Raw genomic sequence first — 23,324 nt, forward strand, 5'->3', positions numbered from 1 at the left:
TCGTTATTGAAACTGCGCCCAAGGTTGAGTTTATTGGGGTAAGAGCATTGCAGCAATTGCAAGGAAGTCCACTAATTACACCATAATGGGGAAAAGCTGATTTAGTAGTAATTTGATTCCTTTTGCCTCAAAATCATGCGAGACCCATATGCCATGGAATAAAGCTGTGCACTTTAATTAACATAAAAATCAGTAATAAGTAATTTAATTAATGCCCTACAAAAGGTTTTGAAAAATTTTGCTTTAACCGCTAACTTTATATTATTCCAAAACTCTACCATCAATGTGTGTGGAATGTAATTTCTAATTAAGCAAGCATACACACATGCTATGGCAACTAATCTTATGTTTTTAATTGGTTTTTATTATGCAATTAAACTAATTTAGTTAAGATTTAGGAGGAGGGGTCTCTCCAAGTGTCAACAATAGTATACAATAATTTCGGTTTATAAAATAATTTAATGTAGAGTAAACTTTCAAATTTATTTTCAAAAAAATTTAAATTGTCTACTTTAATTTTTAATAAATTTTTATTACTCTACTGATTGATCTTTCTAGAAGAAAAAAATTAATTTATTTTATAAAATAACGTATTTTAAAATATAATTATCTTATAATAAAATTTGTCAAAAATTTATTCGTTTAACTTATATGTTAACAATGTTATTGAAAATAATAGAAAGAATAATCTATTTAATAAGAGTATTTTTCAAAATTTTTAGATTATACAATTTGAACTCAGTTATCCATATCTATAGTAACCAAATATCAAGGCTTTAGATTGTGGCATTATTATGTGCTTTTTTGTCTCACAATTCCGTTGGGAAAAGCAAAATGAAACTCTGCAAAGTTGATAATAATATATATGCAGTAGCATTCATATATTTAATCTCTTTTACTTGTTTTAGTTAGACATTAAGATAACAACTTTAGAAATGCAGTCACTAACTATCTTTTGAATTTTAAATTAGTATAATATATGATGTGAGCATGGTTATAAATTAAACTATTCAAGTGCTAGTACCTAGTAGTGGAAAAAAAAAAGTTAATAATGTAATGGAGAAATTGTTTGATTATTTAAAACAAAGTAAATTATATTTTCTACTCTTAAATTTTTTTAAAAAATTAAAAAATATTCTTAATATTAATTTTATTTTAGTTTAATATTTAATGTTTGAAATAAATTTTAATTCTATTTATACCATCATTTTTTTTATTTATCTTATTTTAAAATTATTTCTTTTGAATCTCTAAGAATCAAACTTTAAATTTTTTTTTTATTATAAAAATTTTGATACTATATCAAAAAATTACTTTTTCTAAAAAATTTAGAAGACACATAAATAATAAATTATCATATCTTCTTAGTCATTATACTACATTTCTACGTCCATCATAATCAACACTACCTATGATCACTGATTATCCACCACACCTTACAACCTCTCCCTTACAAAAGTGAGCTGGAAGCTAAGCATAAGGAATGCTTTCTACTATTAAGCTGTCATTATCTTGTTTTTATTAAAACTTCATATTATAAAACATCTTTAGGTATTGTTTGGTTTGAGAAAAAATAAAAAATGAAAAAATAATGAAAAAATTATTTTATCTTATTTGAATAATAAAATTACAAAAAAAAAAAAACAAAAAAAAAATGATAGAAACTTAAGTACAGAAACTCAAAAAATAAAAAATAAACAAAAAAAATTATAACAAATAAAGAGCTAAAACTCAGAAGACAATAAAATAGAAAATAATATATTGAATTCGAGAAAATCAGCTTAAATAATAGTACACTAAACCATTAAAATTGTACATAAGTAGATAAAAGATACATCACCAAATCATAACTCTCTCATCTAATATATAGAACTGTTACACTAGTTAAAAGAGAAATTACTTTTAACCCCTTCTTTTTATTATACTTTTTTTTATATCCTCAATATCCCCCTCCAAACTCAAGTTATGTCGAGGAACAATTCTGAGTTTGGTCTTAAATCTTTCAAACGATGAGGTTAAAATGGGTTTAGTAAGTATATTAGCTATTTGCTCAATTTCTGGTATTAGGGATGTTAATGGGGCAGGGGGATGTCTCCCTGCTCCCCATCCCCATTCCCAAATTTACTCTCCATTCACGTTTTCGTTTTTCGCCATGGGGGAATATTGCTCCACATCCCCATTCCCTACAGGTCCCCATTTTCTACGGGGACCCCATTTGTTAGTTATCTAATAATTCTAACTAATTATTAATTTCCATGTGAATAGAGGTGTAAGTATCCATTCTATACAAAAACAACAAGATTTTATACAAAAAATCTAAACAACAAAATGGTGACTTCTTTCGAAATGACGCAGTGGAGGGACGCAACGGCGAGGCAGGAGATAGAGAAGTGGACAAGGTGGAAGACGCGGCAACAAAAAGGAGAATGGACACGATGACAAAGTTATGGAAAGGAATGCCACAAATAGAGAGCACGACGCGGTGAGGATCATGGCACGGTGAGGTGTGACGATGCGATGAGAAGGGAGAGCGGCGAGAGGGTGGCTGTAGAGAGGTTGGATGGAGTATGGACAACGTTAGGGATTTCGAATTGAAGAAGAGTTATGCAAATGAAGATTAGGAGTTTGGGGTTTCTGTGTGTGTGTGTGAAATGACTAAAAAACATATATGAGAAAATAAACTATTAAGGGCAATTCAGTAAATTTATGAACTTCGGGATTAGCGGGAATGGGGCGGGGATCCCCTGCTCGGGTCCCCGCGCCTGCCTCGGGGGAATTTCGTCCTCCGTCCCCATCCCCACAGAAAAAATTCCCCACAGTCGGATTCCCATTCGGGGCAGTCTTCGCAGGAATCCCCGCGTCTCAAAGAGTTTTGCCATCCCTATCTGGTATATGGACAATTTGTAGTTGCTTCGAATTGACTTTGTCTTTGACGAATTGAATGTCTACTTGAAAAGGAAAAGTATAGGTAGACAATAAAAATACTAAATAATGTAAACAAAGACATATCAGATGTTCATTTTACTAGGTGTGCCGATAGTTATTCTAATATTAAGATTTAGGTGGATAATTTGGAGGTGTAGTGTGTTTTGATTTGATTGGTGGTTGTTCATGTTGTTCAAAAAAATTATTAATTACCTAGCATAACCCAATTAAAAATGCTTTTTTTTTATCATACAATATCAATTTGGTTGTGAGAAGCACAATGCTTAAATTGTTATAGCAAATAACTGGAACTGTAGGTATTTCAATCTATAATTCCAAAAGAAAGTTTTTGATCCAAACAAGTTCAGCTTCACATGCAATAAGACTCTAAAACTCAATTTTAGTGGAGGGTCTGTTGATATTAGTTTACTTTTTGTATGACCATGAGAATAGATTAGTACCTAAGAATGCACAATAACTAAAGATTGATCATCAATTCTTCAAAAATTGGTTTCGAACTGCTGTCAATACTTATTGTTGTCAAGTTTTGTGATTTCTTTCTCCTAATTTATCACTAATCGGAATAAAAGATTGGGAGTTGAACAACTAAGATGAAAAAGAAAAGGAATTGAAATTAGTAAAAATATTATTGTTGTTGTTGGCAAAATTTTCAATTGAATTGTTATTGTTGCTAGAAGGTGAATTGCTAGATGAATGTAGAAATGCATCCATTATTAAAAAAAAATCAGAAGTTCTTAATATCATATAAAAACTTAAGTACAAGAGCTTAAGAAATAAAAAATGAACAAAAAATTCATAACAAAGAACTAAAATTTAAAAGACAATAAAATAAAAGAGTATATTGAACTCGAGAAGATTAGTCTGAATAATAATACACTAAATTATTAGGGTTGTACATGAGTAGATAAAAAATATACATCACCAAATTATAATTCTTTTTTCTAATATATAGAGCTGCTACTTCAGTTAAAACATAAAATTACTTCTAACTCTTGTTATTCTATTTTTCTTTTTATATCTTCAATAAAAATATTATTTTTTACATATTTTTAATAATATCCTTAATTATATTGTTATTAACGATTATTAATATAAATTTAGTTTTAATATATTATTATAATAAAAATTCACATTTAAATATTATATATACTAGATAAATAATTTAAATTAAATATATAAAATTATAATATCTTATAATATTTATAAAATATAATAAAAAAATAAATAAAAATATTTATATTTTATTTTATAATAAAAATAAATTTATTATTTCACATATAATGCATACTTTAATTTAAATATAATATAGATAAAGTTCTTAACGTAATGTTGTTGTATTATAATTTACTCTCTTTTTATTTTTTTTATTTAAACAAAAAAATCTTCGCTTCATTTTTTTATTTATTTATTTTTTCATTCAAATAACATAAAAAATTTACTTTTTTTTCTTTCATTTTTTAATTTTTTTATCATCTATCTAAATAAAGTATTAGTCATAAATTCATTAAGCGTGATAATCAAAGAGTTTTAGAAAAAGATCTTCTCTAATGATATGATATGAAATTGTCTTGCCCATATAATGATTTAGAACATTACCGAGAATAGAGATCTTATTATTAAAATTTTTCGATTTAACAACTACACTAAATGTATTAAAAAGATTTAATTCTGTATTACTTATTATAAACCTTGTAAATTTAACATGCATTCTTAAAATATAAATTAGCTAAACACTTTAAAAATTATTAACCAAAGTAATGGTAGTAATAAGAATGATATTCGATAATGTGGATAATAGTTAATATGTTTTAAAAACATAATAATTATTTATTATTAAAAAAAAGCATGACAATGATGAAATATAATTCTTTTAAATAATCATTTTTTTTCAAATTTAGAGTAAAAACTAAAAATAAAAATATTTAATAATTAAAAGAAATTAATCTAAAAAAACTAAAATTTGTCTTATTTAATATTTATTAATTATTATAAAAATTAATAAATATTAAATAAAATAAATTTTAATAATTTTTTTATCTTTTTAACATTATCCAACTAACAAATATATTTGAGCTTAAGAAAATAGAAGGAAAGAGAGTAGGTGTTAAGACATGTAATTGGTTCTCGTGGGGATGCATTAAAGAGAAGTGTGTCAGTTATTGAGGGCACCAAAAGTGATGCCAGAAACAAAAATGTGACACACGCAGATCACATATTGATTTTATTGTCCTCTTTTCTAACTACTAGGAACTAAGTAGCATATCTTACTTTATTTTATTTTTATGATTTAAAATTTTAAAACATAAATTGGGACTCTTAGAGCTTGTTTGGATGAGTTTTTAAAAAAAGATTTTTTTTTGAGTTATTTTTTTTAAAAGATTTTATGAAGAAGTAAAAGTAATTTTATGTTTGGATATCTCATGCAAAAAGATATTTTTATCTATCAATTATGTTTGGGTATAATAATATAAAAGTACTTTTTGTTTATTTATCACATAAAAAACATCTTTTTTTAAGGAAAAAAGATCTTTTAAAAAAAGATGTAAATTATAGCTTCTCACAAAAGATCTTTTTTATTTTTTATTTTTTTACTGCTTTTACTTTTACTACTAGAAATTTGCCAAACACGCTAAAAAATGAAAATATATATTTTTTTATTAAAAAATATTTTTTTTAACAAAATAATGACGCTCAAACAAGCACTTAATACTCTATTTTATGACGTGTTTTAAATTATTGTTGTGCTCATACAGAAAAAAAAATGGAAGAAAAAACAGTTTTACTAAAATAAAGAATATAAATTTCGAATTAAAAGATTATAGGAAATATTATTTGTGGTTAAATATTAAATTTTAGTAACTGTAACAATATTTTGTGATAAATACAAAATATGTTCATTTATTTTTATCATGATTCAATGTTAAAATATGGTGGCTAAATTTTGTTTTTTGGTAGAAACAAGTGTAATTTTATTTTTATAAAGTCTAATTAACTATATATATTAATTCAGAAATGATAAAAAAATATTGAATTAAAATAATCTAGGTATATATATTTTGTAGCCTTATTTAAGTATTTCTTTTCCTAATTCTTTTGATAAGAAGGATTTTTTTTTAAAGAACATAATTGATCTTGTTTAAATTTGTTTTAGGACACAATTATTTGTAAAGATTTTTGTTTTAGAAAATCCAAATTGAATAATTATTTTACACTGCTGGATGTAAAACATTACAATAATGAGATCAAATAATAATTCTAGGACAACTATTTCTTATTTAATATTTTTAGTGATAATGGAACAAACATCTTAATTATTTTTTCAAAACCTCACTAATTTCAAACTCCAAAAAAAAATCTAAATATATATATAATGGCCAATGTACATTTTATGATTTGATACTTTCCAAGTTGCCATGCAAAAATTGTCAGAACAAAGATTAAAAGTACAAATTATTTTGAACCAGTACACCATGGGAAATTAATTAATTTCACTATTTTTCAAATTAAAAGCCAAAACAGATTCTCTTTGAGTTCTTACAGCTTTAATTTCTATATTCACAACTATGCCCATTAAAAATTACAAAGTATCTATTGAAAGTAGGGTTTCTCAGGTTTATGTTTGAAATTTGAAAATTAAAGACAATTAAAAAGAGAGTGCTTGACTGGTAGCTATAGATTGTTCTTTCATTTCGGTAATAATAATACTAATTTCTTTCTTTTTCTTTTTGTAACGTTATGGGAATATTTCTTAGTCAGTTCTTTAATGGTTAGTTCCAAGTAGGAATATACATTGATAAGAACAAAACATATAAAGTATTTTTATTTTATATCCCGAATTAAAAAAACACAAACCAATTTGTTGGGTTTACTTTTGGGGTAGTATCTGGAAATATTTTGGTGTCCTTTTTCTGGTGCCTGAAATTTGCAGAGGGTAAGATTTTCAATTTGTCTCATTGATAAAATGAATCAAAGACTTGTAGTTGGAAGATTCACACTTTATTCTTAGTTGGTAAGGTATCATTTAGCTTTCACTAAGTATGTGTTGACTTATAACTCTGTCATGCAGACATGTACATTAAATTTTAGGATAATGTTTGATTCTTATCTCACATTTAAGTTTTAAATGTACCAATTCCCCTCCCCCTTCCAAAAAATTTTACAAAAATATTTCTTACTCCATTTTGATTGTTAAGAGGGAGAATCAAATCTTTTACTACCATGCCATATATTTCACTATTGAAAAGGACAATTTAATTTTAAGGGTAAATTAATTATAATTGAGGGCTCAGAATTTTAATTAGTTATGAGTATTAAGTTGGTTTATATTCTTTATAACTGAAATTGTTTCCTTGTAGCAAAAGTGGATAGTTTATTCTTGATTTAGTAAAATTTTTTTGAAAAAATATTGTAATTTTTTTTAAAAGCATAAATACTATGTTTTGTATTTGATAAATATAAAAAAATTACATATTTATACTTGTAATTTTTAAAAGTTAGCAGTTATTTTGGAAGCATTTAAGAGGAGCATTTTAAAATTAACATGTACTTATTAAAATAAAAAAGTATAATATAATCTCATACATTAATAAATATCTAAATTTACTCTTATATATATATATATATATATATATATATATATATGATATATCTATTGTGGTATTTTTAATATTTTAAAAATTATTTATAAAAAATAATTATTGTTATTTGTACTTATTAAAAGATATTTTTAATTTAATTTATCAAATATAAATGTATTTTTATAAAGATATCTTTTAAAAGTCAGGTTTAATAAGTTACTTAAAAAAAGTTTTTTTTTTTAGTATTAAAAGGGGCTAAATCCCCATAAGAGAACAAAAGAAAATGAAACTAGATTCAAGTTATTCAGAGCAATGTGGTCTTTTTATCATCCTCATGGAGGATCCTAGTAATTTCCTTGGGAGGAGAGTCCCATGACAAAAAACTACCCTCTAACTCCAAGCCCAAATGCAATGTCAGAGCCCAATATGGAATGAGTTTATTTTGGGCCTAGAAAGAAGAAAAAGCGACAGACAACTGAACGAGCCCATTATCTATTGGATTTGATAAAGCACAATAGAAGCCCACGAGCCTACTCTGACAAAAAAAAATTAGAAGCCCACGAGAAGATGGGAAGAGGATAGTGGGAGCGCCAAACGAGCATTTTCGTTTCCTTTTCAAAATTCTGGGTTTCTTCTTCTTCTCCGTTTACAGATTGGAGTGCTTTGGATACCTTCTTCTTCTTCGTAGTTCGTCATCATCATCATCATTATAAACATTGTCTTCTTCATAGATAGGATAAAGTTACCACTTGCTTTTTGAATAGTCGAAAATCAATGGAATGGATCTGTCGAAGTAAGTAAGGGGGTGTTCCCTTCATCAGCATGCGGCGGAGATTATTGCTCCATGGATGGGAAGGCTAACCTTCCGACCAACTCCGCCACTGGAACCGCAGCAGCCACCACCACCACTTCCACCTCCACCTCCACCGCTACCTCCTCTTCATTTTCCTCTTCTTCCAACTCTCCTACTGACTTCCTCCGCCATGTTCAAGCTGCCTTGAAGCGCCACCGCCCTCTCGGTAATCCTCTTTACTATTCATTGTTTAATTGAGCAGTAGCTTCGTTGATTCTTAAACTTCAATTTTTTTTCTCTCTTTGAGTTTAATGTTACTAGAGGTTAAGTCTAGGGTTTATGTTTTTCTGTTTTTTTTTTTGGGGGAATTCTCTCAGGTTCAATGCAGTCCAATTGCATAAGGCCGAAGCGCTCAGTGCTTCCGCAACAAAACTTGTCTGGAACTGCAACTGCTGCTGTGGATGTGAACAAGCCTTTAGATGTGTCGTCGAAGCAATTGCTTCCGCGCAGAATAAAGAAAGCAACTGCTGCAGCTGAAGGTCAAAACAGCGCCTCTATTACGCCTCCTTTGATTTCAGGGCCTTGCAACGATACCTATGATGGCGAAGGTTGTAACTCGTTCAATGCACATGTGCAACAACATCAGGGGAAGGGTGTTAACACTGCTGGTGTCCTGCTTGCAGGATCTTCAAATGTGGATGGTCTGAAGAAAGTTCAGTTTTCGATTGACACCAACACTAGCGTACAGGGTAATTTTTGCTAATTTTTCCTCCTTAAGGGATTGTTTTTTGGAAAGTTCATTTTTGCAGTGTCAAAGAATTTATTTTTCTTTTTCGGGTTGGAATTAGTTTCTGATGTTGTGCATACACCAAACATGTCGGTATTGCCTGCCATATATTTTCTCCTCGTTTAACATGCAGGGGCCCATGTTGCAAAGGGCACTGAGTTGGAGAACTTGTCATCTTATATGAGTTCACTTGGATTGACAGAAATGGATTGGGTTGAAAGCAGCCAACATGATCCACCAGTTGGATTCAAGCAAGATTCGAATCATCAAAGGGTAGAATGTAACATGAATTTGAGATCCGAGGGAGGAATAAGTTCTATGTTGCCTAAGAGAACTACTGTTACTCAGGACAATCTCCAGCAGTTCAGAAACTTTTTAAGTCAGCCAGCAACTCAATCTTCAGTTGTGGGACCTTCTTGTGCTACAACTACCTCAGTCCATTCAACTTCTGCTCCCATGCTCAATTCAACAACTCGTTATTCTCATTTGCTTGTAGATAGTGGTTCATGTGTAACAGCGGAACCTATGGGGGAGATTAATGTTAATCCTAAATCTATAGCTGAAGGGGTTATTGAACCTGCAAATACTTCCCCGAAGGACATTAATAGAATGTCAATTGATAAGGCAGCAACAGCTTCCCAAGCTCCCCGTTCTGCTGATGCAGAGTTGGGACTTCAGGAGCACAACCAATCTATGGAGCAACAGGGAGGCAAGGTAAAAGAAAATAACATTTCAAAATATTCGTCATGTCTTGACAATAAGTCAACTATAGCAAAAGAGCCTGCAGAGATTTCCAACCCACAATCCCAGGCTCCAGGTCCCCAAACTTCATGTTCAGATGTGAAGTCAGAGTCTTCTAACTTAGAAAAACGAGAGAAGGGTGCAAGTAGTAAAGTTCCAACATCTCGGAAAAGGACCTATGACCCTGATTTGTTTTTTAAAGTCAATGGCAAGCTTTATCAAAGGCTTGGCAAGATAGGCAGTGGAGGAAGCAGCGAGGTACATAAGGTGATCTCTTCAGACTGTAAGATCTATGCACTTAAGAAGATCAAGCTCAAGGGTCGGGATTATGCTACAGCATATGGGTTTTGTCAAGAAATTGAGTATTTAAATAGGCTGAAAGGAAAGGATAACATTATACAGCTTATAGACTATGAGGTACTCTATTAAATTTTTTATTTTTGAAATGTGGCCTGCTTCTAGGCTTCTAGCTATTGCTATTGATGTTTCATATATCTCCAGATGTCTGAGTGTATGACAAGTTACAGTTGATGATTTTTGTGATTTTACAATTCTGGAGTTGGGTTTATAGATATTATCTTATTTGTGTCCTGCTGTATTCTGTATTAACTCAATCTCGCAAATAGGTGACCGACAAAGCTTTGCTAGCAGAAGTCATGAAAGGATCCTTAAGTAATAAGGATGGGCGAGTCAAGGATGATGGATATATATACATGGTACTTGAATATGGGGAAATTGATTTGGCTCACATGTTGTCCCAGAAGTGGAAGGAACTGGATGGATGCAACCAGACCATTGATGAGAACTGGCTGCGATTTTATTGGCAGGTTTCAAATCCTCACTAGCACGTTTGATAACTACTGCTATTCCCAGTCACTAAATTCTCTTGTTTGAATTATCTAAAACAATGTGTGTGCAACTGACTAAAGTGAGAGATATTGCAGAGGGTATGATAACATTGCTTATGTGCATATGCTTCAATGTCAATTTATTCTTGTTTGAGAGTGTGATAGATATTCAATCATTCGTGTGTCTATGGTGATCCATTTAACGTTTTGGGATAGAGTTTGTATTGTTTTGGAGCTTTCCTATGCTTGGCGAGTTACCTAAGGATTTTACTGAATCCTTTTTGCAGCAAATTCTTCAGGCTGTCAACACCATTCATGAGGAGCGTATTGTGCACTCTGATTTGAAGCCAGCCAACTTCCTCCTTGTCAGGGGTTCCCTGAAACTAATTGATTTTGGCATAGCCAAAGCAATAATGAGTGATACAACTAACATCCAACGGGAGTCACAGGTAATGCTTACCTTCCTTTTTATTCACATGGTATGCCTGACCTTTATTTTTCTTTTATTTATTCTGTTTGTATTGAGCTATTCCCACATGCGGTGAATACCTGCATACTTGTGATGTTACAAACTTCTTAAGCGGTTTTATTAAAATGGGTTAAGTACTATTTTGGTTCCCAACATTTGGGGTGAATCCTATTTTGGTTCCTAACGTTTTAATCGTTCTATTTTTATCCCAAAACGTTTAAAATGGCATCAATGTTATCTCACCATCAAATCCCTTACTAACACTTAACAAAATTGATGTACTATAAATAATGCTTTTATTATAGGTCATATTAATGTACTATAAATAATGCTTTTACTATAAATTGATGTACCAAAATAGGCTTCACCCCAAACGTTGGAGACCAAAACAGTACTTTACCCTATTAAAATTTAGGTCATATTTTATGAGGTCTTGATTGCAGTTTTTATAAAAATTTACTCATAATCTTTATAGACTATGTTCCAAATTACACCTTTTTTTTTAAAGAAAAATAAGAGGGAGGGGGGGGGGTGTTTACGGGGAATGTCAGTAATTGTTTACTGAGTTGTTCAACTCTTGTAGGTGGGAACTCTTAGTTACATGTCTCCAGAGGCATTTATGTGTAATGAGACCGATGCAAATGGAAACGTAATTAAGTGTGGACGGCCGTCAGATATCTGGTCCTTGGGCTGCATCCTTTATCAAATGGTATATGGGAGAACACCTTTTTCTGAATACAAGACATTTTGGGCAAAATTCAAAGTCATAACTGATCCAAACCATGAAATTACCTATGAACCTGTCCCAAACCCATGGCTTATGGATCTTATGAAGAAATGCCTTGCATGGGATCGCAATGAAAGGTGGAGAATCCCTCAGCTACTCCAACATCCTTTTCTTGTTCCTCCTGTACCAAGTATTCCATCTTTGTCCCAAGACCAAGGCTGTAAGTTGCTTCAGCTTATTGCTGAAACTTGTAAATATGACCCTGTAACATCCCAACTATGCTGTCAGCTCCAACAGGTCCTTGATGATCCCGCAAATTTGGTAACTCCTCAGTCATTAAATTCGCAAGATCAACAAGGAAAACTGCTATCCAGAGCATCAGAATTGTGTATTCAGCTGCAGGCACGTTTGGCAAATTCGGATAACAAGTAGATAATCAAGAAAGGTAGAGATTTTCATTAGGGGCAATTAAAAAAAAATTAGGATTTGTTAAACAAGTTCTCTTCAATCTACTTGTGAAAAATGCAGTTGTATTGGTCAAGCCATATTGTGTGGAATTGTGTACTTTATACGTAACAAGCAACTCAATTTATTTAGTACAGGATTTGTATAAAATTTCAGTGGAGCAGCAAGAATAGGTTCATTAATTATTGCTTTAAAAATGCAAATTACACTTAACACTTTGCTATTAAAACCTAATAACATGAAGTATTGGGGAATCACAGTTGAATCCTACTATCCTACTCTTTAGAGGAAGATTTGTAAGATGCTTCAGCGCGGGCTTCTTCCAACTTCATCAAAAGTTCCTTCACAAAATGTGTGTTTGTCCCATGAGTAATCCTTAGTATATCCACTGCCTTGGTCAGTGATTTCACGGCTTCCTCTGTTTCTCCCAGATACCTGTATATTAGGCCCAATAACCTCGCTATCAAGTAAAAATTAACAAAGCCTTTCACCCGCTAGGTAGACCAAAAGAACAGAACAGAGTTTCTTGCTTAGAGATATCTTTTCCCTAAACCCTACAACACATCTCATGATATATAAGACTCTTGCAGATGCTCCATCAAGTTAAAAAAGAAAAAACTTTAACACAACCCTATACCCAGTTTAAGACTAAAAGAGTTTAGAGTTGAAGCTTCAGTTGAGAGATTCTAACCATTCAAGTTTTCCACATGTATAGTACTGCAAACCGAGTAGAGGGTGAATAGCTGGATATGCACCTGCAATGGAGTAAAGTAGTTCAGAAATGGATATAAGCAATTAATGGTAAACTTCATACCTAACAGGCAAAGCAATTCGGGAAGCCGAACTATGATAAATATAGTTAAGATGGTTTAGGTTTTGCACCATTCTAGTCACTTAAATTATACATAGCACATGCACATACTTTGATAGACTGGTATGGTCAATTTGCAGTATGCTAAAGCCTCACTCCAATGTTCCAGCTCCATCAATGACTGCAGAGGACAAAAACATCATATTATTCCATCCATTATTTCAGAGTTGTAACATAAATTATCGAGCAAACATTGTTACATCGCGTGCCAACAAAGAACAAGCCCTTTAATGTAGAGATATGAGATAGCACAAGACCAGAGGTTTTTAGTTTTTATTTGGCAAAGAAAAAGAAATCATAATAGAAGTTATGCAAGATATTACATAATAAGCAAATAATAGCAGAATAGACAGCGAACTAGAAAGAGGAGCCAACCTTCAAAATCTTCTCTCGAGTTCGCATCAAGCTGATGGAGAAAGGATGATAGAGTTTTGTTTGCAGTTTCTCAATCATTTTATATATGGAAATAGCTTCTTGATAATCTACAAGTAGTGAAGGAGTTGACTTCTTGCCTTAATATTTAAGGTGCTAGCTAATTGCATTATAAGTTTTTCTGTTTGTTTTGATAAAATAATGACACTGTAAGTTCTTCTGAGAAACAATTAGAGGATACAGCCGGCAGATGAAAGCTTAGAAGCTTCTTCCTCTGATAGTGAATTTATCTCGGTTGCAGTTTTCTTTATCTCTTCCTTTTCCCTAACCAGACCACATTGTTGGCATTGGAATCCTTTTCCATCTTCAAATTCAGCAAATTATTTGGAAAAAGAAGAAATGTCATTGATAAGAAAGATATAAAACCACCAGGCAGGTTGCCTATCACTCTCTATCTTAGATCTCATTCTTGTTCATAAGGGGAAGATGTAACATGAAATTACAAATTTAATAGCCAGTAAATGATGATAATGTTTTTCTTCAACATATTTGACATTTATGATGGCCATAGTCAGTCACATACCAGTAGTACGAAGCAAGAAACCATCACATTTTTCATTTTTACATCTGTATCCTTCTAGAATTGCACTTTCTCGGATATCATCATACTGGCCCTTCAAAACTAACTTAACTGAATTAGCCAATGACAGCATGTGAGTTTTACTGAAATATACCATGCTATGAATCAAAGAAGAAGATCTTGTGTGTAAATGATCTAGCAGGTACCAGTTTAGAACAGCGAGGACATGTACAATTGAATAGGTACTGCTCTTTGAGAGCTTTCTGTCGAGTCATAGTGCTTCCAGCAGTCTCTATGTAACTTATTAGTACCTTTAAAAATAAAGAAAACTGTAAGCATTCAATTCGCTGCACAAATACCAGTAATTCATATTTGTACCAAGGCAAGACAAAGCAATACATACCTCACTACCTTTGGGAACATGTTGCACAGCTCGAACTGACGCTGACCTTCCCTCAAAAACCAACACAGAATTGGGCAAGCAGCTATATGGCATAGCCATCATTAGAAGACTAACAAGAAAAAGTAGGATGACAGCGCTTTTTATTTTATTTTAACCCCACCTGTGATTGATAATGGAAATAACGGGATACAATCCTGTTCCCAATGGTCTCAACTCGCTGTCACAAATGGTATGTGCATTGCATGCAAACTGCAGGATTAGAAGGATCTGACCTTAGAATGGTTTCATCAGAGTCTCAATTCTACATAATGTATGTACCACATAAAGACAACTTTTTCATCAATCCAGAGTGCTGTAAGTGATTTTTCCAAGACAACAACATAGAACAATTACATAAGCAAAATTAGGTTTGAGGAACAACCTTAGAAAAATTTTCTGCAATCTCTTTTATATTGATTTCAGGCCACTGTAGTATCACGTTTACTAGATTAGCCATCTGTGCATACAGCAGCAGTTGCTCCTTGGTGATGTCAGACATGTCTTCATGGAAGAGAATGTTAAAGAGAACAATGACTATGGAAATGTTATAAATGAAAAAAAAAAGTATATATAAAAAAAATCTAACTTCATTACATTGAAAGTTAGAAGACAAGATAAATATTAAAAGGATACGAGACACTAAAGCCTCCACCAAGTTGTAGTTGTCCATAACAGTGCTTGGTATGATCTGGCAATAAAATGAATAATAAACCAATTTCTCTTAGCTGACCAATGTTCAGATCAATGGTTGAAAAATGCTTTCCAGATCACAGAAGAAAGTTACTGAAGGCATAAATAGGAACTTTAGGCCTAATTAAGTCCTCAAGTGCATTTGAAAGAAGCAGAATATATCACCAAGGTAAAGAATAATGGCATTCTACAATTTGTAGATAAAGCAAAACAATAAGCAAATTTAAGCAGGGATAGATTCTAGCAAAGCAATGTCCACTGCTATTCAATACTAACTTCTTAGTCTCCAATTACTAACTGCAGTGATTACCAAACAAATTACTAAGATTCTTACCAACAGAATACTATGAAACATATTACCAGAAATGATGGCCTTTTACTTTGACATCACTAATAAATTAGGAACTGCGAATACCGGTACGTCCATAAAACAAGAAAAGGAAGTATAGGCTACATAATGTCAGTCACCAGTTATATACATTCACCTTCTCATTTTGCAGTTTCCTTCGAAGATAAAGTTTAACCATCAATCGAATGGATGGTGTGACAAATTTTTTCTTGTCATTGTCTAGCCTAGAGAGGACCTCGCATTCAAGACGATGAAACTTCCACTCTAACTTCTGCAATTCATAAAAAGAAAAATGTACATAAAAGTTAAAAGCTGAAGCAGCTATCAGCTGAGGTAAGAGATGAAGCCATCAGTTAACAAAAACCTGATATTCCTTATAAGTAACAAAAATTTCAGCATCATCAAGAGTTTATACCCTAAACACATTTTAATGCTTTTCTGACCAATGTCAAATTGATCGAAAATGAAAAATTTTGACTAGAAAAACAAAACCTTTTTAAGTTTAACTGAAGCATGAGGGGCAGCAAAACATGGAAGCTGTGATTAAAATACAATAAATGCAGCAAACCTGACAAGAGGTTCCACAGTACCACACAACTTGGCACCGTGAGCATTTCTTAAGGTTAGTTGTTGTAAAACATCCTTCGCACCTTTTCTGAACTGAGTTGTTGTTTGGAACACAAACATAAGGCTCTTGACTTATGATTACCTCCCCTGCAAACACCAAAATCCCGCATTTAAATTCCTAACAAAACAAAGAGAAAAAGTAGCAAGCAAGTACTACAATACAAACTAGCAATACAACTCAGCTTGGAGAGAGAGAGAGAGAGAGAGAGAGAGAGAGAGAGAAGCTCACCAGGGTAAAAATCCTTTGTTACAAAGAGGGAACGACCCTTTTCTGGGACACTGGAAACTGTTAAGTTGCGATCCACAAGAACACTCTGCAAATCCTCCATTACTCTCTAGAACCACCTCTCTTTGCTTTCTGCTTTTGATTACTCTCTTCGCTCCAATTTCGTTATCGACGCCTTGGGTCAACCCGACCCGAAAATAAAACCCCCATACCCAATTGATATGATCCTATCAAAACCGGGTCTTGTTTTTAACGAACTTGGAGAAAAAGAAACGTTTCGACAAAGTTGAAGACTTGAAAAAGAAACGGAGCGTAGGTTGATGCTGTTGCGGGTTCTTCTCTTTCACTCTCTGCTGCGTTATCCTTCGTTGAGATCAAAACCAGTGAACAAAACAAGCGTTTCTTACTGCTACTGCAATAATCTCTCTGCATCCACGTTCATGGCGTCTTCAGGTTCGGTCACCATCGCTTTCTGTTCTTACAAAAACGTTGCTAAACAATTGGGTAATTAAAAAGTTTAAAGCTTTGCAATTGGGTAGTTAAAAAGCTCAAAGCTTCACTGTATCTAATTTGAGGGGTGATATCAAACTCTTATCATTCATTGAGCAATTAAGGATGTGTTTATAGTTCGGATCTTTTGATAAAAATCGAAGAAGCTAAAGTTTGAAGCTTTCAATCAAATGAAGTAACTTCCCATACTTTTTTGCTCTTTTTTTTTAGTAGTGGATTGCAGCACACTGGTTTTATGCGGTAAATCATTGGCAGAGATAGAAGCTGCTAAAGCTATTAAGAGCAGTAACACTCTCAAGCTCCCTGACAATGAAGAATTATCAATTGTTTTGCAATCAGAATTGGATGGTGAAAATGTTATGAGAAGGTCCTTCAATGTTGATTCTTCCATGAATTCTCTTTGCACTGATACATTTGGCAGGCTTCTTGTTTGGTCGCCGCGGTTAGCTTCTACACATGATGTAGTTTCACAGTACGTATCTACTGAGCAATCACTTCGGTTAATTTTTTTGTACTGTGTGTTTCATAGACTATGCTTTGGTTAGACTTTGAAGGATCAGCTGAAAAATTGTGATGTATCTGAATTTCTATACTTTGTTTGTGTCTAAACTCTTAACCTTACTTTTATCAAGTTTCTATCTTGTTTTCTACTTGCTGATTTCCATTCTCATTGTATCATCCTAAATATTGTACAATTTTTGTGTAGCAACTTTTGTGAGCTTCCTATTGGTTCAGTTTGTCTTGCTGATGTTCAGACCAAGGGGCGAGGTTTGATACAACGTTTGAGTTTTTGTGATTCTTTGTTCTGTTTGATCATAAATGTTATATGTTGCGCCAAGATTGATCTGAGCGCTTACTCTCAGGTCGCTCAAAGAATGTCTGGGAGTCTCCCTTAGGTTGTCTCCTGTTTTCCTTTACTCTGCAAATGGAGGATGGGCGAATAGTTCCGTTGGTGCAGTATGTGGTTTCCCTTGCTATTACAGAAGCAGTGAAGGATATTTGCAACAAAAATGTAAGTGATTAGTTTTATAGTATTGGCTTAATTCCTAGTCTGCCCGTGAACTAGATAGGACCCATCTGCTGCAAGTTTTCTGAAAGAAATAGGAAGATCAATTTTCGGCATCATAATGTTACAAAATCTGAATGAGTTTCTTGGGTTAGAAAAGAACTTCTACTTTGTGCTTAGTCAGTTTCTGAAATCAAAAGGTGCGATTTTTTGCAAATATTAATTGTTTTCGGATTGATACATATCTTAAATGTTTTTTATTCCACGACTTTCCATTCCAGGGATTACCCTCTGTTGACGTCAAAATCAAGTGGCCAAATGATCTTTATTTAAACGGCTTAAAAGTTGGTGGCATTCTTTGCACCTCAACCTATAAGTTGAAGAAGTTCAATGTCAGTGCAGGTAGCAAGACATTCTTGTATAGCAAAGGCTAATAAATTATGACTGATTGTACTTCCATGTATTATTAAATCCCTATTCTCTGTTAATACTCTAATTTTCCTTAATGGAGATTGGATTGGAGTAGAATTTTTTAAAGCTTATGCTCATGATGTAGGTTGATAGCCATCCCATGCTTATAAAATTGCAGGTATAGGCTTGAATGTCAATAACGAGAAGCCAACAACGTGCTTAAATACAAAACTTAGAGAATTGTCAGTGGAGGCTTACCGATTTCAAAGAGAAGATGTTCTGGCAACCTTTTTTAACAAATTTGAGACATTTTATCGTCTATTTATCGATCAAGGTGCTGTGCTAACTATCTCAATTAATTATTGTTGTTCTTGTTGTTGTCCTCTCTGACATTATACCCCAATTATGATATTCATCTAATACCCTCTGATCCTGAAAGTGACACCAAAATGGTCCTAAAACTAACAAAACCGAGACTAACTGATAGATAGATCAAAGACTGATGTGATGTCACTACAATCTGTGGAGGAACAAAATAGATACTTTCTCAGAAAAAAAAAAGATACAACAAATGCAGTTAAAGTTTTTCCATTGACTTCTTCTGGATTAAGTTTTCTTGAGTTTGCTCTATTTTCCGTTGACTTCTTGTAAGTTTAACCAACTGCTTCCAATAGTTTGTATCACTGCGTATGCCACTAAGTTGATTTTGAATTTGGCCTTCTCATTTGAATGCAGGATTTCAAAGCCTGGAGGAGCTATATTATAAGACATGGTTGCACAGGTGACTTTCTCAAATTCTCGAGTTACCCCACTAGTATGTCAATAAAGGAAATTCCAGATTTTTAAAAATACAGAATAGAAAGAATATTCACTTTACTGGTTCAAGTAAATCTATGGCTTGAACATCTGGGATTTGGAATGCAGAACCAGTCTCTATAATGGTTATCTGGTTATAATATATCTGATGCAGGAGCAAATAGTTTGATCTAGTCTAAAATTTGTTACTTTTGATTTTTATTTCTTCCTTATCCAACTTCAGTTTCACATCAATACACCTCACTCAAATCTTAGGGCATTTTGCCGTCATTTGATCTGTATAGCTGACTCCGCCTAATAAGACAAGGCTTCGCTGTGTTTAGATACAGCTTATGCTTTTATACGGATAGAAATATGGCGTTCGTTCTTATACGTGAAATGGTTTAACGGCCGTACATTCATCTATATATTCCAAATGTCATGCAGTGGACAGAGAGTTATTGTACAAGAAAAGAACGACGACAATGTGGTCGAGCATGTGGTAACTATTCAGGTATTGCAGATGAAAATATTTCCCCAACTCACTGTAGAATTGGATAGAGTCTGCAACAAGAAAACAAAAAAAGAACTAGACAATTTATGTGATAACTATTAACAATGATTATTTTCGATAATATAACTTCAACAGTGTGTAATACTAATATGTTGTTAGAAAGTAATGTAAGTTTCAATTTCTTTAATTATCTGCATTTGTAGGGTTTGACATCTTCAGGATATTTATTGGCTGTTGGTGATGATAGTCAGTTGTGTGAGCTCCACCCTGATGGTAATAGGTAAGCAACACCATAACAATTCAAATTTGCAGTTACGTCCCTTAAATTTTAGTGAAATTCTCCTCGGCCCCTCTCTAGTTGTCCGACCTACGCCAATCTCCCCTATAGTGGTCCCTCATTTTGTATGATTTAGCAGGGGAGGTCGGTGTTGGTCGGAAAACTAGAAGGAAGACATGATCAATCAACATTTCAAATGTGTTATTGCACTTTTATAACATCCATTGAGATTGAAATTGAAAATAATTTTCTATTTTGGTGACAGCTTTGATTTTTTCAAAGGACTTGTGAGGAGGAAACTTGAGTGAAGAAGCTTCCTTAATGCAACTACTATAACGCACTTTGTATATATTGCCGAGGTGTTTGTTGGTTTTATAGCAATTTTTTTTTCCAATAAATCAAATTTTGTTTTACCATATATCATTAGAAGTTTAGAGCCCTTTGTATTGCATCTGCGAATTTCCTTCAAACTTGGTAGGCGCGTTCTTTCAAATATGTTTGATTGAACCATCTAATAGTTCATAATGTCATCTTTACGTGAAGATATCATCATGTGAATATTTTCGTTTGTTTTAATCATTTGAAAGTAGTTAGGTGGTTCTTCGGAAGCTATAAAATAATTTTGAATAATAATAACAAATTATTGTGATTACTGGTTGTGTTCTCAAATTAGATGTTTAACTATTATTTTTACTCATAATAATATTACGGAAATGTAAATCTTTTAAAATTATGTTGATTCTGTCATGATATTATAGATTATGACACAAATTTATAAAATTAAATTATTTTTATAAAAAGGTTGCATGGGATAAAAGGTCCTATTCATACTTTGGCCCAACACTAAGACCCAGGTTTATATAAAAGGCTCAATCCAAAGATTGGGCCTCATTCGACACCGACCTTCCATCAAAAAGTCGGATCTAACGACGACTTGGTCTAAGGAAGTCGGGAGTGAAGATTAGATGGCAGATAACACTTATTCAAATAAGTAAATGCCCCTAAAATCTCTCAACCCACTTCCAAGAGTCATATTTCAACTTTCCTAAGATAAAAGGACGGTTATCCTCCTTAAAGGATGGAACTACTCCAACGGTGGTTATTGATTCACCATTATAAATAAACTGACACCCCTCAGGTATCTCTAAGTTCTAATACTCTTTAAATCTGCTTACCCCCTTTGCTAACTTAGGCATCGGAGTGTCTTTGCAGGTACCACCCCCCATTTTCTCATACACACAAGTCGGACAGAGGCTCTCAGACGCGGAACTAGTCAAAGGGCTTTCTCCTTTAGACGATTGGGCCAACCCAACGAGTCCAGTCCACTAATCTCCGGTTACCCATCGTAACATTGGCGTCGTTGCCAGGGACCCGCGAGATCAACCAATAATCGCGGACGATTCACACGAAGATGGCCACATAGCGTCCGATTCTGAGCAAGAGAATCAAGACATTGGACACCACGATGCGGATATAGTCACCCATCAAGGGGCGACCAACCAGCATAGAGAGGGCACCTCTGAGTTGAAAGACCCAAAGGCAAACTGTTCTGAAGGGCGCAAATCTGGAAAAGAGGGACAACCCCGTGCAGCTGATTTCATGGGATTGTTCCACGGTCACCAAGGGCCCCTAGAACAGTTGGAGCAAGAGCTGGAACGACAGCGAGAGGCAGAAAGGAACTTGAGGAACGAGATAGAGCGACGAAAAGAGTTAAAAGAAAAAATTTTAAGGCTGGAATTTGCTCTCAAAAGTCGAAGCTCCCGTAGCGACCGAGAATATTCTCCCTTGGGAGGAGAAGACCCGTTTAGTGCGGACATCATGAGGACAAAAGTTCCAAGAAACTTTAAAAGTCCTTATATGGACCTCTACGACGGAATCACTGATCCAAAGCATCATTTGAGCAATTTCAAAAGTCGGATGTATTTATCCGACGCTTCTGATGCTACCCGCTGTAAGGCTTTTCCAACAACCCTTACTAAAGCAGCGATGAAGTGGTTCGATAGTTTTCCCTCAAGGTCGGTCACCAGTTTCGACGACCTCTCGCGAAAATTCCTGATGCGATTCTCTATCCAGAATGACAAAGTAAAGCATGCACCGAGCCTCCTGTGAATAAAATAGGAGGTCGGGGAACCTTTGAGAGACTATATGGAAATGTTCAACAAAACGTGTTTGGAGATTCAAGACATGCCCATGGAGGCAGTGATTATGGGCCTAGTAAATGGACTTCGAGAAGGTCCCTTCTCCCAGTCCATATCGAAAAGGCACCCGATCTCCCTAAGCGATGTACAGGAGAGAGCTTAGAAGTATATCAACATGGAGAAAAACGCCCGACTTCGAGAGCCGAGCTGGAGACCTAGGAACTCTCACTCATCAAAAGAGAAAGAGAGAGAGCCCAAGAAAAAAGAGGAAGTTGGCTTGAAAAGGCCTAGGAGATATCACTCCTATACTCCTCTACGTGTTTTCCTAGTTGATGTCTATAGGAAAATTTGTCACACTGAAAGACTACCTCCCCCTAGACCCATCAAAAATAAAAAAGGGGGAGTTGTGGCGACTACTGAGTACCATAAGCTGTATGGTCACTCCACAAATGATTGTTACGACCTGAAAAACGTGACCGAAGAGATCCACCACCACCACACACACACACACACATATATGGGGGGATTCGGTGGAGGTGGCCTCACAAAGTCATCTCGCAAGAGGCACTTGAAGGAAGTCTTCGCCCCCGACCTTCCAACCATCTCATTTACCAAAGAAGATGGGCAAGGCATCATTCCTGGACACGACGATCCAGTAGTAATAACTATGGTTCTTGCCAACGCCCATCTTCACATAACCCTGGTAGATCAGGGAAGCTCAGCAGACATCCTGTTCAAATCGACATTCGATAAGTTGGGGTTGGATGAAAAGGAGTTAAGAGCTTATCCTGACACCTTGTATGGACTGGGGAATACACCAATAAAGCCACTGAGATTCATACCCCTCCACACGACTTTTGGAAAAGGGGTGAAATCCAAAACTCTGAGCATCAACTTCATAGTCGTCGACGTGGGGTCAGCCTATAACGCTTTAATAGGCAGGACCACCCTAAATCGGCTCGGAGCAGTGGTGTCCACCCCCCACCTGTGCATGAAATTCCCAACGCCAGAAGGGATAGCAACCATAAGGGGAGATCAGAAACTGGCAAGGAAGTGCTACAATGAAAGCCTAAACTTGAGAGGAAAAGGCAAGTAGGTGCACACAATTGAGCTCGTAAGGGTCAGAGCCAAGGAAGAGTTGCGACCACAACCCGGGAAAAAAA

At 34.0% G+C, this 23,324-nt stretch overlaps 3 protein-coding genes across 10 annotated transcripts; 2 read left to right on the forward strand and 1 right to left on the reverse strand.

The window, feature by feature from the left end:
- The first annotated feature begins 8,060 nt into the window (after positions 1–8,060).
- Positions 8,061–12,520, forward strand: LOC112706106 (serine/threonine-protein kinase MPS1). Of its 4 annotated transcripts, none has more exons than XM_025757229.3 (7): positions 8,126–8,542; positions 8,694–8,924; positions 9,000–9,065; positions 9,306–10,261; positions 10,471–10,671; positions 10,980–11,141; positions 11,745–12,520. In XM_025757229.3, the coding sequence occupies exons 1-7, from the start codon at positions 8,368–8,370 to the stop codon at positions 12,318–12,320; spliced, it is 2,367 nt and encodes a 788-aa protein (XP_025613014.1). In that variant the 5' UTR covers positions 8,126–8,367; the 3' UTR covers positions 12,321–12,520. The 4 variants fall into 4 exon arrangements, with proteins under 4 accessions (XP_025613011.1, XP_025613012.1, XP_025613014.1 ...); XM_025757228.3 differs by having other exon boundaries at positions 8,130–8,542; positions 9,237–10,261; XM_025757226.3 differs by having other exon boundaries at positions 8,061–8,542; positions 8,694–9,065; positions 9,237–10,261.
- Positions 12,510–16,651, reverse strand: LOC112706107 (histone-lysine N-methyltransferase ASHR1). Of its 4 annotated transcripts, none has more exons than XM_025757234.3 (14): positions 16,514–16,651; positions 16,226–16,371; positions 15,794–15,928; positions 15,252–15,306; positions 15,001–15,119; positions 14,740–14,828; positions 14,580–14,661; positions 14,383–14,487; positions 14,180–14,270; positions 13,838–13,960; positions 13,600–13,706; positions 13,276–13,345; positions 13,045–13,108; positions 12,510–12,788 (listed from the first exon to the last, which is right to left on the reverse strand). In XM_025757234.3, exons 1-14 carry the CDS (start codon positions 16,611–16,613, stop codon positions 12,629–12,631), a joined length of 1,446 nt encoding a protein of 481 aa, XP_025613019.1. In that variant the 5' UTR covers positions 16,614–16,651; the 3' UTR covers positions 12,510–12,628. The 4 variants fall into 4 exon arrangements, with proteins under 4 accessions (XP_025613019.1, XP_025613018.1, XP_025613017.1 ...); XM_025757233.3 differs by having other exon boundaries at positions 14,180–14,282; XM_025757232.3 differs by having other exon boundaries at positions 15,001–15,306.
- Positions 16,652–16,748: 97 nt separating this feature from the next.
- LOC112706108 (biotin--protein ligase 2) lies at positions 16,749–20,675 on the forward strand. 2 transcript variants are annotated; one of them, XM_025757236.3, is made up of 10 exons: positions 16,749–16,963; positions 17,234–17,492; positions 17,727–17,788; positions 17,884–18,032; positions 18,308–18,428; positions 18,616–18,771; positions 19,173–19,218; positions 19,680–19,746; positions 19,950–20,026; positions 20,289–20,675. In XM_025757236.3, exons 1-10 carry the CDS (start codon positions 16,831–16,833, stop codon positions 20,329–20,331), a joined length of 1,113 nt encoding a protein of 370 aa, XP_025613021.1. In that variant the 5' UTR covers positions 16,749–16,830; the 3' UTR covers positions 20,332–20,675. The 2 variants fall into 2 exon arrangements, with proteins under 2 accessions (XP_025613021.1, XP_025613020.1); XM_025757235.2 differs by having other exon boundaries at positions 16,762–16,963; positions 17,231–17,492.
- Positions 20,676–23,324: the final 2,649 nt, after the last annotated feature.

This window comes from Arachis hypogaea, chromosome 8 (genome assembly GCF_003086295.3).
Source record: "Arachis hypogaea cultivar Tifrunner chromosome 8, arahy.Tifrunner.gnm2.J5K5, whole genome shotgun sequence".
NCBI lineage: Eukaryota > Viridiplantae > Streptophyta > Magnoliopsida > Fabales > Fabaceae > Arachis > Arachis hypogaea.

Excerpts from the sequence above, each read along its gene's own strand:
- LOC112706108 (XM_025757235.2), top strand. The coding sequence starts at position 16,831 with ATGCTGTTGCGGGTTCTTCTCTTTCACTCTCTGCTGCGTTATCCTTCG. Across the intron at positions 17,493-17,726 it reads ACACATGATGTAGTTTCACA|CAACTTTTGTGAGCTTCCTA; the intron begins GTACGTATCTAC and ends ATTTTTGTGTAG. Across the intron at positions 19,747-19,949 it reads AGCATGTGGTAACTATTCAG|GGTTTGACATCTTCAGGATA; the intron begins GTATTGCAGATG and ends CTGCATTTGTAG.
- LOC112706107 (XM_025757231.3), bottom strand. The coding sequence starts at position 16,613 with ATGGAGGATTTGCAGAGTGTTCTTGTGGATCGCAACTTAACAGTTTCC. Across the intron at positions 15,307-15,793 it reads GGAAACTGCAAAATGAGAAG|ATCATACCAAGCACTGTTAT; the intron begins GTGAATGTATAT and ends TTTTATTGCCAG. Across the intron at positions 12,789-13,044 it reads ACATGTGGAAAACTTGAATG|GTATCTGGGAGAAACAGAGG; the intron begins GTTAGAATCTCT and ends CCTAATATACAG.
- LOC112706106 (XM_025757226.3), top strand. The coding sequence starts at position 8,368 with ATGGATGGGAAGGCTAACCTTCCGACCAACTCCGCCACTGGAACCGCA. Across the intron at positions 8,543-8,693 it reads GAAGCGCCACCGCCCTCTCG|GTTCAATGCAGTCCAATTGC; the intron begins GTAATCCTCTTT and ends GAATTCTCTCAG. Across the intron at positions 11,142-11,744 it reads ACATCCAACGGGAGTCACAG|GTGGGAACTCTTAGTTACAT; the intron begins GTAATGCTTACC and ends CAACTCTTGTAG.